At 32.8% G+C, this 13,431-nt stretch overlaps 1 protein-coding gene across 2 annotated transcripts; it reads right to left on the bottom strand.

Annotated features, from left to right (window-relative positions):
- Positions 1-11,018: 11,018 nt before the first annotated feature.
- On the bottom strand, positions 11,019-13,126 carry LOC105793295 (double-stranded RNA-binding protein 2). 2 transcript variants are annotated; one of them, XM_052633265.1, is made up of 7 exons: positions 12,688-13,126; positions 12,374-12,593; positions 12,122-12,229; positions 11,927-12,019; positions 11,500-11,580; positions 11,325-11,396; positions 11,019-11,257 (listed from the first exon to the last, which is right to left on the bottom strand). In XM_052633265.1, the coding sequence occupies exons 1-7, from the start codon at positions 12,946-12,948 to the stop codon at positions 11,169-11,171; spliced, it is 924 nt and encodes a 307-aa protein (XP_052489225.1). In that variant the 5' UTR covers positions 12,949-13,126; the 3' UTR covers positions 11,019-11,168. The 2 variants fall into 2 exon arrangements, with proteins under 2 accessions (XP_052489225.1, XP_012477679.1); XM_012622225.2 differs by having other exon boundaries at positions 11,019-11,396; positions 12,688-13,123.
- Positions 13,127-13,431: the final 305 nt, after the last annotated feature.

Here is a 13,431-nt window from a genome sequence, read left to right as displayed (position 1 = left end):
ATACATTTGTATGACATTATCTAGAGAGTAATCGATTACCAACAATTTACTATTTATATTCAACTCACTCACATACTTTAATGTAGACCACACACTCTCCAAAACTTTGCCCTAAAAGTTTAGACATAAATTGATTGACTTAGTTTAATTTTCTTACCAAATTTGAACTTAATAATAATTTTTAATTGCACATTAAATCTAAACAAGTCATATGTAATAAAAGATATTTTAAGATACAATCCATTAAAATCATTATTTGTATGTGTTGCACATGAAACCTTCTCCAATGAGCTGCTACTAATCTTCAATATTCAAAATTAATTTATTAAAAATATGCCAACCAGAAATGGTAAATTATAATATTTTATCAACTTTTTCCTCAAATGCAATTAGAGTTGTAGCTAGTAGTTTTAACTAGCATTAACTTTCTGATCCCCTTCACATTTTATAGAACAAAAACTTATCACCACGTCAAGTAATCTCCCTTTGACATTTTACAACAAAAACTCATCACCACTTCAAGTAATCTCCCCTTGACATTTTACAACAAAAACTTATCACCACGTCAAGTAGGAGTAAGCAACTCAATACTTCCACATATTTAATGAGTAAACTATATTATTAATCATCTAACTAGTACTGTATTTTTATTTTGGTCACTAAATTACAAAAATTTTCAATCTCATCATTAATGTTTTAAATCCCGTTAAATTATCAAAGGAAAGATGACGTGGCCTTTTTAAATTGGTACAACAACATATTTAGTCATTAACACTTATATCAATTTAGTGGTAATTTTAAATAATCCAACAAATTTAACCCCTATATTTGTAAATTCTATCAATTTAATCCTCAAACACATCTTCATTATAAATTTATCCAAACAAGAAATAATTTAAATAAAATTTTGTGAACTGAAATAGTTGTCTTGTAATTATGAATTGAAAGCAAAAGAAAATATAGAACCATGTTTATGTTGTCCTAAAAGAAATAGTTATCAAATTAACAGTCTATGAATATGAATTGGTTCAGTGTTGAGATACTCTTGAATGCATTACTCCAAATCTGAGTTTAGCTTTGGATTATATAAAACGAAAAGAAAATATAGAACCATGTTTCTACTATAAAGATGGTAAATGTATTTCCATATAAGCTGAAATTGTTTGCTGCTTTGAAGTAAAAAAAGAAGAGAAAATGGTGGAAAGCAAATTCGACGATGCTAATCTAAAATGAAGCTTTTAATCAATGAAACTATCCATTGCTATTTTAATGAGGTTTAAAATCTGGGTTTAGTCTTTGATTTCTAAATAACAATTATGAAGGGTTAAATTTATTGCATCATTAGAAGTAGGATTAGATTGTAATAATTAATGATTAAATATGTTATTATATCAATTTAAGAAAAGACCACGCCATAATCTTTTATTTAACGGAAAGTGACTAAAACAAAATTGATTAAAAATAAACTAATAAGTGAATGAGTAATTATATAATTTGCTTGCAAAATTATCAAATAGTCACATTTTTTACGCAGACAACTGGAGTCGAGACAAAGGTTGATTTATTGGATACACTTTAGGCAAAAATAAGGGTTCCCGTGGATTTCAAGAAAAAAATAAAGATATAGATTAAAGTTCTGATTATTTTAAAAATGGACTATTTTCAGTAAATGGACAAAAATGCATCTTAAGAAACATACTTTTTGAAAAATATTTTTACTAAGTTCACCAACACACATGTCAAGTGCTAAAATATACTTACTTTTATTAAAACACTGAATTTAACATAATCTCATAGTGTCATGTCATTAAACTTTTATAATTTTAAATTCAGGACTAAAATATACTTACTTGTCAAGTACAAGTATCAAAGTGAACAAAAAATACAAATATAAAAGTCAATTTGATTATCAAATTGAGAAAACAAAAACTATATTATCCACGACCCCGTTAAACCTGATAAGATGAACCCCAAAGATATCACATACAAATTCCTAATACACTAATTTTTATACTATTTTACATGTCTTTTCTTTCACAAGAATTTGTTTTATATGAATTTTAAATTGTATTTTCCACGTTTTTTGTAAGAAATATATTATGCAAGAGTTGATGGATTAAAGTACGAACCCCTTCACATGAAAAACAATATATGGACCACAAATCATATTCAGCTTTTTAGGATGGGAATATGATTTGTGTCAGCTAGAATAAAAAGGCTAATGAATGTTGTAACTTACCCACATATATGGACCACACATCCTCCAAATTACATGGTTTGAATCATTTCTCAATAAATATCCCTTGATTACGTCATTTAATATATTGTTTTTTATGGGTTTATGGGGGAATATGATTTGTATGAGCTAGAATAAAAAAGCTAATGGATTTTATAGGCTAATGAATGTTGTAACTTACCCACGTATATGGACCACACATCCTCCAAAATACATCAACTCTTGCATAATATCTTTCTTACAAAAAAAGGTGGAAAATACAATTTAAAATTCATATAAAACAAATTCTTGTGAAAGAAAAGACATGTAAAATAGTATTAAAATTAGTGTATTAGGAATTTGTATGTGATATCTAGAGGTGTTCATGGGCCGGGCTGGGCCGAGTTCGGGTCGGGCCCAAAAAAATTTCGACATGTGTCCTAGGCTAGGGCCTGGCCCGGCTCGAAATATGGGTTTGAAATTTTGTCTAGGCCCGGCCCGGGAAAAAATTCTAAGCCCGACCCATTTTTTTAATAAACACCAAAAAATTATTTTAAAAATAAAAAAATAAAAAAAAGTATTTTAAAAATATTTTGAAAATTAAAAAATTAAAAATATATATTTATTATATATTCGGGTCGGCCTGGGCCAAAAAGGTGGTGCCCAAGGCCCGGCCCGTTTTCCAAACGGGCCTCGTTTTTGCCAAAACCCATATTTCAGGCCTATATTTTTACCCAAACGGTTCGCCCGGCCCATGAACACCTCTAGTGATATCTTTGTGTATAATTCAATTAGGGTTCATCCTATCAAGTTTAACAGGGTCATGGATAATATAGTTTTTGTTTTCTCAATTTGATAATCAAGTTGACTTTTATATTTGTATTTTTTTTGTTCACTTTGATACTTGTACTTGACAAGTAAGTATAATTTAGTCCTGGAGTTAAAAATTATAAAATTTTAATGATATGACACTATGAGATTGTGTTAAAAATTATAAAAGTAAATTGACCCTAATGGCACGTCATATGTATTCTAATTTTTTACTAAGTTCACCAACATACATGCACTGATAGACCTTGGGTCTACTCATTCTTACATTTGTGATAAGTTTGTGGTTGGGAAGAGTCTTAGAGTTGTCCCCACTGAGGCTAGCATGATAGTTACCAATCCACTTAGTCAGAGTATTTTGGTAAACAGGGTGGTAAAGGACTGTTCTTTGAGTTTTGGCAAACGTGTATTTTTAGCGAACATAATGCTACTGAGTTTCCATATGATTGATGCCATACTGGGATTGAATTGGCTGACAAGACATAGTGCAGTAGTTGAGTGCAAGTCCAGAGGTGTATGGTTACTATCTGTCAATGGCAACAACGTGTTCGTTTCAAAGGTGAAGTGTGATGTCAAAAAAAATTTAGTCTCAGCCGTTACAGCTCAGAAAATGATTGCAAAAGGTGGAGATGTTTATTTGGAGTATATCTTAGACTCTAAAATGGTAAGGGAAGACTTCAGGCAAGTACCAGTTGTGAATGAGTTTCTAGATGTCTTTCTAGAAGAATTACCAGGGATACCGCCAAATAGAGATGTGAAGTTATCTATTGATGTAACGTTGGGGACTGTTCTTATATCAAGTGCGCTGTATAGAATGACGCTAGTAGAATTGAATAAGTTGAAAGCTTAGCTGCTAGAACTATTAGATAAGGGGTTTATTGAACCAAGTGTTTCGCCTTGAGGTGCGCCAATATTGTTTGTTAAGAATAAGGATGGGACCTTCCGATTGTGTATTGATTATAGATAGTTGAAGAAGGTGACCATTAAGAATATGTATCCGTTGCCCAAGATTGAAGACTTGTTTGATCAATTAAGTAGAGCTAGAGTGTTCTCAAATATTGATCTATGATCGGGTTATTATCAAGTCAAGATTAAAGGGGATGATATTCCTAAGACTGCATTTCGCACTTACTATGGGCATTATGAATTCCTAGTGATAGCAGTGTTCATGGATTTGATGAATGGAGTATTCTAGCCCTACCTCGATCGTTGTGTGGTTGTATTCATCGATGACATTCTGGTTTATTCAAAGAGTGAGGCAGATCATGAGGAACAATTGTGGATAGTTTTGAATATTCTCTAAGAAAATAAATTGTACGCCAAGTTCAACAAGTGTGAGTTTTGGTTGAAGGAAGTTCACTTTGGTTGAAGGTAGATCCTGAGAAGATTCGGGTTGTACTAGAATAGAATCCGTTGAAGAGGGTTACAGAGGTGTGCAATTTCCTTGGTTTGGTAGGGTACTACAAAAGGTTCATAAAGGGGTTTTTCATGATTGCGACAGCATTGATGTGGTTACTGAGAAAAGATGAGAAGTTTTATTAGTCTAAAGAGTGTCAACACAATTTCGATGAACTAAAGAAGACATTAATTGAAGCCCCAGTGTTGATTCAACCAAAATCGAGAATAAAATACGTGATATTCACAGATGCATCTTTGAATGGATTGGGGTGTGTGCTCATGTAGAAAGGAAAGGTGATTAGCTATCTGTCATGAGAAAAATTACCCAACTCATGATTTGGAACTGGCCGTTGTGGTGTTAGGAGAAGTGTCGTATATTTTCAAACCACAAAGCTTGAAGTATCTATTCACTCAAAAGGAGTTGAACCTATGCCAACGATTATAGATAAAGTTGTTAAAGGATTAATACTTAACCATTAAGTACCATTCGGGAAAAGAAAATTGGGTGACTGATGCGTTAAGTAGAGAGATTGTTGCAACTCTGGCTTCCCTGAGAGCAAGAGTATGTCTGGCAAATGTTGGGTCACTTCTCGCCGAGTTAAGGGCACGACCTATTTTCTTTTCCCAAATATTGGAGTCCCAACTCAAGGATGCACAGTATAATGAGATAAAGGAACGTATAAAGTCTGGAAATGCAAGGAATTTCAGCCTGAGAAATGAGGGAAAACTACGTTTTATGGGAAGGTTATATGTTCCCGATGAGGAAAATTTGAGGTAGAAAATCATGAAAGAGGTACACCAATAACCTTTTTCACTTCACCCAGGGAGTGTAAAGATGTGTTGAGATTTGTGGAGCTTATTTTAGTGGTTGTGGATGAAAAAGGAGATATCAGAATTTATAATGAACTGTTTAACTTGTCAGAGAGTTAAGGTTAAACATCAGGTTCCCTCTGGAAAGTTGTGCTCACTTGAGATTCCAGAATGGAAATGGGACAAGATCAAGATGGATTTTTATTTTAAGGTTTCCCCTTAGTACATCAAATAAGAATTTTGTATGGGCAATCATTGACGGGTTAACAAAGTCAACACACGTTGTAGTAGTGCGTACACACTACTTATTGGAAAAACTGGTGGAGTTGTACATTTCAGAGATAGTTCGCCTCCATGGTAGTCCTTCATCAACTGTATTTGACCATGGCCCCAAATTCACATCAAGGTTCTGAAAGCAGTTGCAGATATCTTTTGGAACCAAGATTTGGTTCAACACTGCCTTCCATCATCAAACTGATAGACAATCAAAAAGGGTGATCCAAGTATTGGAAGATATGCTTAGAAGTTGTGTGATGGACTTTGGATGAACTGGGAGAAGTACCTGCCTTTGGCAAAGTTTGCGTAAAACAATAATTATCACACCAGTTTAGGCATGTCACATTTTGAAGCACCTTGTGAGAGGATGTTGATCACCAGTTTGCTAGTTAAAGCTCAGTGAGAAGAAGCTGGTCATCAAGAATTAATGCCGAAGGGAAAGAACCTATAAAGTAGAAAAAGCTCTGAGTGAAGATTTCTGGTGAGTTCCTTCGTATCTTGAGTATGTTATTTGCGTTATTTTGTTAAACATTCCTCACTGTATAACTAGGTAAGTGGCTTTAACATTTGGTTCTGATTCTCGTGTCTAGGGAGTCGATGCATGTAAGGGTAAAGACAATGAAACAAAATAAAAGTCATGTATGTGCATGGTATAAATACTCCTTCTTTGGTGTACAAGTTTCGTATCCAAAATGGTGTAAGGAGGTATCAGAGGGTTGTTACGTATAATGATGAAAAAAACAAAAGGATATTATGTTTTGCCTCCGGAACTCTGGTGCAAACCGTGACTGGTGAAAACTCAGCCTTGGCGGGGAACAGTAATGTGTTCAAAATAAAAGGAGGGATCATGGGGGGTATGAAGGTTATGACTGGTAAATAGCTCTGATGAGCGATATGAAGATACAGGAAAAATGGTTCTTTGGAACTAGAATTAGAAGCCTGTTCTTTGGAACTAGAATTAGAAGCTAACATAAGAAAGGGAGTATGTGGGAAAAAAATGGTGCATTTGTGTAAAACAAAGAGGTCACGTTGCATGAAGTGTAAAAAATATGTTTAACTATTATAAAAGGGTAATCTGTGAAAGTGGCATACACACAGAGCAGTTGTGCTCAACAGATAGTGTCCGCTAATAGGTTGCGTCTAATTGCGAGAGTATTTGTCAGTGGATACTTCGGATAGAGAGAAAATTGTATCTGCCAGATATGGCGTACTATTTTTTCAGTTTAAGTCTTGATCTCTTAATGTTTGATAGTCCTTATTGTGGAATTATACTTCTCAAGAACTCACTAAGTTCTAATGAACTTACCTAGTTATTTTCTTCTAATTTTTAGGTTCTTAGGTTGGACGTTATAGTAGCAGGGAATTAGCCAAATTAGCGGCCTATTGTGAGCCTTCTCTTATCTTGGTGTAACATGAAATTATTAGGGTGTTAGGACTTCTGTTAGTTGCCACCAGTTGAAAATCATCAGCCTGTATTTTGGAAAATGGTATTTTGCAACTGTGAATGTTTATTTGTGACCTTGCTGGCTTATTGGCAAAGTTGGTTTTATGTGACACTGGAATGAAAAAATTATGCAAGTGTACACAATCGTGACAAGTAATAAAGCGATAAATATCGAGTATCGTCTCGACAGGGACTGTTAAGCACTTCTTTGTGAAAATATTAGAACTTAAACAAATTGGTGATGGAAAAATAATATAGGTTGAAAGTGTAGTGCAATTAAAAAAGTGAATTAACTAAATAATTTAATAAGCTAAAAATTATCTAAGTATGTAATTTAAATGAACACAAAAATTATGCAAGTCTTAAGAGTTTATCACAATGGCATGCTTGTGTTAGAACAATCATCCTTCCTATTTTAGAATTATTCATATTGTTTAAAGATGTTACGGAGATTTTGTGGCTAAATTGATCATTTATTAACCCTAATCAAATTTACTAAAATATTTAACTTAATCAATTATTAAACCTATCTTACATATTTCTATCTTTAATAGACTTAAAATTTCATAAGCAAAACATGTTACAGTTTTATGTAAGGTAATAATAGTTTTAGTATTATTACAAATTTAATCTATACATGATTAAACATTATACAATACAAGTAGTTTGTCAATTAATTAAAATCTTATTCATATTAATTAATTAATTCATACGTTTCTTCACATTAAACATGCATAAGAAACTTAATCGTGATTTTACTTGCATGAATAAAGCAAACTATGGAAATCAGATCATTCTAACACCAACAAATTTAAACAATCATGATTATATTGAAAAGAAAATACTTATTTGAAATCTTGTTTATGAATTGAACAAAAACAAAGATAAAAAGGGAAGAAGAAACTCTAGCCGATTCTGGACTTTCCCGAGGCATAAACTGCTTGCTCATTCCTTAATTCTTCTATCTTGCCGTCACAACTAAGCCAAAGTTCCCTCAATATAGCTGAAATATGGCTACTGTCACGACCATGCAAAGCTCTTTTTCAAGAGGAAGAAATAGGGAATGAAAAAGGAAGAAAAGAGAACTCAAGTGGAGAGGAAATGAAAAGAGAATGAAGAATGAATGAGATGATTTTGAAAGGCAAATGAAGTTCTTATTTATACTAGTATGAAACGACTAGAAATAGCATAGGAGAGCCTTGGTTCTCTTCCTTAAGTGGCAGGCCATGAATTGAGGAGAGAGGGGTTGATTGTTTTACTAAAATTAGCTAGGTGCTTAAATTTGGAAGGCTTGGAAAGTGGAGGGATTGGAACGATTATAAGGAGAAGTTTAAGGGTTGTTTTTTAATTATTGAAATCAACTTAATAGCTTATTTTGGTAGTAATTTGGGACAATTTGGGTTTCTTTCCCTCTTTGAGGATCAGTCCTCTTCAAATTAAATATTATGGGACTCTTTCTTTACATCAAGCTGTCCAATTTAATCATCCCAATTGAGAGTTGGGTTAATTGAATTGTAGGGGTCCAAAACTAATCTTTTTGGATGCCCATGACTATTAAATAATCAACTATCCTTGTGTGACAAATGTTTTAGGAAGATGCTTTAGCAATTTGATCTTCTCAAGTTGCCTCCAAGATTAGTTTTTCTATTGTTGTATAAAACTGCTGAAAATTGGCAAAATTTTGTAAGTTCAGCATAAAAAATAAAAAATATAAATCTTTCTAATTTTTCCAATTTAGATATTTTGTAATAAAATTACAAAAATATGCTAAAAAGAGCTCGAAATTTGCAAAAAAAAAGTCAAAAAGTACTGAAAAGTCTATAAAATTTTGAGTTTCCACACCCCCAAACTTAATTCATTGCTTGTCCCGAGTAATGCTTAACTTACAAGAAAAAACTTCAAGAAATCAATTTGTCCCATGGTTATGCATTTAGTGAAATTATTCCTAGAAATAGAAATTTTGCTACTATGCAACTTAAGTATATATATACCATTCAAGAATTTTCAATTATTAACATGCTAACAAAAAAATTAACTAAATGCCTTCTCTTAATTAATGTGTATTCAATCTTTTCTAACCAATTTATTTCCCTAATTTAGCTAAGTAGCAATCCCTAGGTCTAAATGATACCTTCATATGTTGAATTCAACAATTTATCTCCATTAATGCAGCAGACATATCAATTCAAATCAATAGGTCTTTTGAGGGGTTGTAATGGGGCTAAGTTTTAAGGTATGAAAGAGAGATAGACATTTTAGGCTAAATACCCTTAAACTCGGGTTACCTCAGGTCTTCGAAACTACACAACCATCCCTTTTTACTACCCAATTCTTTGTTTTTCAATTTTGGAACCATATGCTCTCTTTTTTTTCACAACAATTGATTTTTTTTTCTAGCATAAAATCTCCCTTTGAATTTTAAGTTCCCAATACTCCTTTCCCCTAAACTTAAAGACAGAAAATATCCTAAAATAAGCTAAGTTTGAAGTTCGGTGAGAAAATTCAAGATGAGTAATTTTTCAAATAAGGGATGGTTTGTTTTATTGTAAAGATTAAAAATAATAGGTCATTCGGCTCAAAAGTGGGTTTCAAAGGATAAATTATAATAGGGTAAGCTCAAAAGGCTCAAACAATCCAAACAAAATTTGCCTAAATCATTGTTAAAATGCTATGTCTCTTAGGATATCGCCTCAAGAAAGCTATTGAATCAATTCTAAAGGCTTAAAACTTCATGCATACCTAATTTTAATAAGGGAATAAAATTTCATGGTTGATTTATATAAATTTATTAAGATTAGCACTTTTGTCAAAATTAAGCTAACATAAAAATAATTGAGATAATGAAATTTTATATACACAAAGGCTAACATAATTAGACAAAAAATTAAATCTTCGAGCAAAAATTTACTTAATCATAACTTGATGGAAAAAAATTAATTTTCGTCAAAAATCTCAATTTTTTTTTTGCAATTTTAGCGATCCTAGAAAAATAAGAAATTTTAATTCTTTGTCCTCCCCACTTAGGTGTAGGGGTGTGCAAAATTCGGGTAAAACCGAAAAAATTTGGTTAACCGACCGAATTCGGTTAATCGGTCGGTTAACCGAATTTTTTCGGTCGGGGTCAGTTAATTATTTTTTAATTTTTCGGTTAACGGTTAATTCGGTTCGAAACCGGTCGGTTAACCGAAACCCAATTACCCAACCCAACCCAATCATAAAATTAAATTACAAATAATTTAATAAATAAAAATAAAATTTTAAAACTAAGACTAAAACTAAAGTCTAAAAGTCTAAAAATAATTTAATTATGTAGTGATTCAATTTGGTTAATTTGGTTAATTCGGGTAATTCGGTTAATTCGGGTAATTCGGGTAATTCGGTTAATGGGTAATTCGGTTAATTCGATTAATTTTTAACCAAAAAAAAACATATAATTTTCGGTTAATTCGGTTAACCGACCAAATTAACCGAAAAAATTTCGGTTCGGTTAATTTTTTTGAAAAAAATTTCAGTTCGGTTAACGGTTAAAGATTTTGAAAGGTCGGTTAATGTTATTTCAGGTTGGTTAACCGAATGAACACCCCTACTTAGGTGAAACAATGTCCTCATTGTAAAAAAGAAAAAAACAAAAGATAGATGGAACAAAAATAAAGAAGTGAATGAATACTGTACAACAGATAGAATCCCAGGAAATAGAGGTGAGTCAAATTCGATTGCTTAAATACCAAGCCTTTATTAGGCAAATCTAATCCTAGACAATGTCCATACTCATTATTGCACTTTTTATTTTTCAAGAATTTTAAGAAATAAAGCGCATTTTGTTCAATTTTATTAATAATTCCAACTTAATGTTTATTATACGAGAAATAAAAATAAAACAAACAAGCAATGAGAAGACACCAGATAAAGAAAAGGAAATAGAAGGAAGAAAAGTTCTGAAGTTTCTGTTTGAAAGAGATGGTTCAATCCAACTTTTAAAGCTATATGATTCTGGGAATCAATAATTTTATACTAAAAAATCCTTTAAGACGAAAAACACTGCAAAACTTGATAAAAAAGTATCTTCATGAATATAAAGCCATTGAAATCATCATTACTTACGAAAGTTTATAAAGAAAAGACAGAAAATACTGCTAATGTGTAACAAGCACCTCCAACAGATGGATCAATCATCTCTTTCATTTGGAAACTCCAAGCTTACAGCCACCCATTTATCCTCACTGATAGGCAGTACAGTGATGCCCTGTGAAAATGCAATGTCGGGGAAGCGTCGATAAACTCTGAACCTGTTATTGAGCAAATAACTTGTAAACCCTGTATCCTTCTCCATATTTGAGTGTGAAATTGAGAGACCTGAAATGTCAACACGTGTTGATTCACTACACGTTAAGCCTTCTTTCCCTTGTGTATTCGCTTCTTGCACATCTACCAGGCAACAATAAGCCACATCACAACAAAATGATGGTTTAAAAATGAACAAAGTGTAGCTAACTACGAATAGAACATTGGAGGAAGGTGGCAGATTTACATTCTTCTGCGTCTTCTTCAATTTCCACAGCAGTGGTTAGGTCTGCACTAGACAGAGATTTAAGAGGTTCACCTTGGATGCCTGAAATAGGAAGAATAATTTGTTGAAGGCAGAAAGAAAGTAGCAACTAATTTCTTAGCCTATACTTGGTATTCACTCTTAACTATTCTGCTCCCACTCTTTATTTTTCTTAAATATCTTTGTCCGACACATTTTCGAACATGGCTATAAGTATATGAACTTATAATAACTCTCCAAACACGTGAAAAACTTTAAAGAAAAAAAAAGAAATATATATACCTATATCGGACAGTATGCGTATCCACTCGGATACATGAGTACAAGTAAACATAGCACACTAAAAGTATCACAAAATAACATCAGTGATTAAGGACATTAATAGTAACATTTGAAGAAGATAACGAGCCTTGTTTGGGTGAGACAGCCACAAATCTAGAGCAGGAAGCAGAGTTTTCATTACTGGTTGTGGATTTGGGTAACTCTTTTCCTCCTGTTTCATCTACAATGCCAAAGATTGATTAGATATGAGCTCGAGCTAGCTAATAGAGTAGGAAAAAGAACATGTTCCAAAATGAATAATAATGGAAGGTGCCATATTTACTTTCTTCATTTTCCATAGAAGTAACCAAGACCGAGGTAGACATAACTTTAAGATGTTCACTTGTCAAGTGTTGAGGCGAGCATAACTCAGAGCTGCTAACCTGTAAACCTGAAACATGATAAACAAATTGTCAACGACATAAAGGACTTTGGACAAAATTAAACCCTTGTCAGGGACCAAACATATTAAGGTCAGGGCAACATTAAAAAAACATTGATAAATATCAGTAGTTAAATTAATAAAAAAGTTTACGCTCGGTTAGATTGGTGTAAGCAACTTTAGCAGCGTTGATCTCAGCTTCTTTCTTGAATTTCCCTCCTTTACCATAAAAAATATCTCCTCCCACTTCCACACTAGAAAAAAATATTGGCCTATGAGGCACACCACATTTCTCTGTCTTATACTCTGGTAAACTCCATTCTTCTCTCTGAGTTAATTCTTGCAACAGATTCTTGTAAAATCCCAAATCAACCTGTAAAAGAAAGAAATTTTAAATAAAATAAATACATATGATTACCCATTTTATTAATCTAGACAGTGAAATAATGAGAGGAACATAAGGATACCTCTTCAACAGGATTTGGGTTACCAGCAGCGGCTGCAAGGGAATAGGAAGAAGAACCGAAGTAAAGGAAGGCGGACTTAGCGGCGTCGCTTTGTGCTTCTTTACAAGATTTGCAAGGGACTGAGGAGTTAAACAACTTGCTGTTTACAAACACCGAGGCTTTGAAAAAAGGATTATGATCAGGGCCATCTTTCATGGAGGTGTACCTTGGCAATGCCCATCGCCTTTGCTGGCACAGCTCCTGCAACTTCGACTTGTACATTCTTTTCTTTTCTTTTTTTTTTTTTTTTGAAGAGAGAAGGAAATGAAATGACTGCAGAAGGAGAAGAGTTCTGAAGCTTTTATTAGAGTGGAAATGAGACAGTGGAAGATGAAATTCCAACAGACATGCTTCCCGCGAGACGGTTCATTTGTTTAGTGTTTTTTTTTTTTTTTTTTTTGGGTTAAATATAAAGTAGTACCCAAGTTTGTTCCCTTCTACTAGATTGATATTTATAGTTTTCTTTATCCTAAATTGGTACTCGAATTTTGTTCCGGTCAATTAAATCGATACCTATATCTAACGCCGTCAAGTATAGGACATGTGGTAAAATAAGACTATAATACGTTACATAAATGAGGTCATGGTGATGTCATAATTTTAAAAAATTATAATAAAAAAACTTTTTTTTCTTTTGAATTTTTTTGTTCCCCCTCCAATTGTTTTTCTGTTCCCCTTTTTTTCTTCTTTCTTCCTCTTCTTCTA

Source organism: Gossypium raimondii, chromosome 7 (genome assembly GCF_025698545.1).
Source record: "Gossypium raimondii isolate GPD5lz chromosome 7, ASM2569854v1, whole genome shotgun sequence".
NCBI lineage: Eukaryota > Viridiplantae > Streptophyta > Magnoliopsida > Malvales > Malvaceae > Gossypium > Gossypium raimondii.
This window is presented reverse-complemented; position numbering and strand designations above follow the sequence as displayed.

Bases quoted from the DNA above. Each gene is read 5' to 3' on its own strand.
- LOC105793295 (XM_012622225.2), bottom strand. From the start codon at position 12,948: ATGTACAAGTCGAAGTTGCAGGAGCTGTGCCAGCAAAGGCGATGGGCA. The intron at 12,230-12,373 runs GTAAACTTTTTT...ATCATGTTTCAG, and splicing joins TTACACCAATCTAACCGAGC to GTTTACAGGTTAGCAGCTCT. The intron at 12,020-12,121 runs GTAAATATGGCA...TTGGCATTGTAG, and splicing joins TTCTATGGAAAATGAAGAAA to ATGAAACAGGAGGAAAAGAG.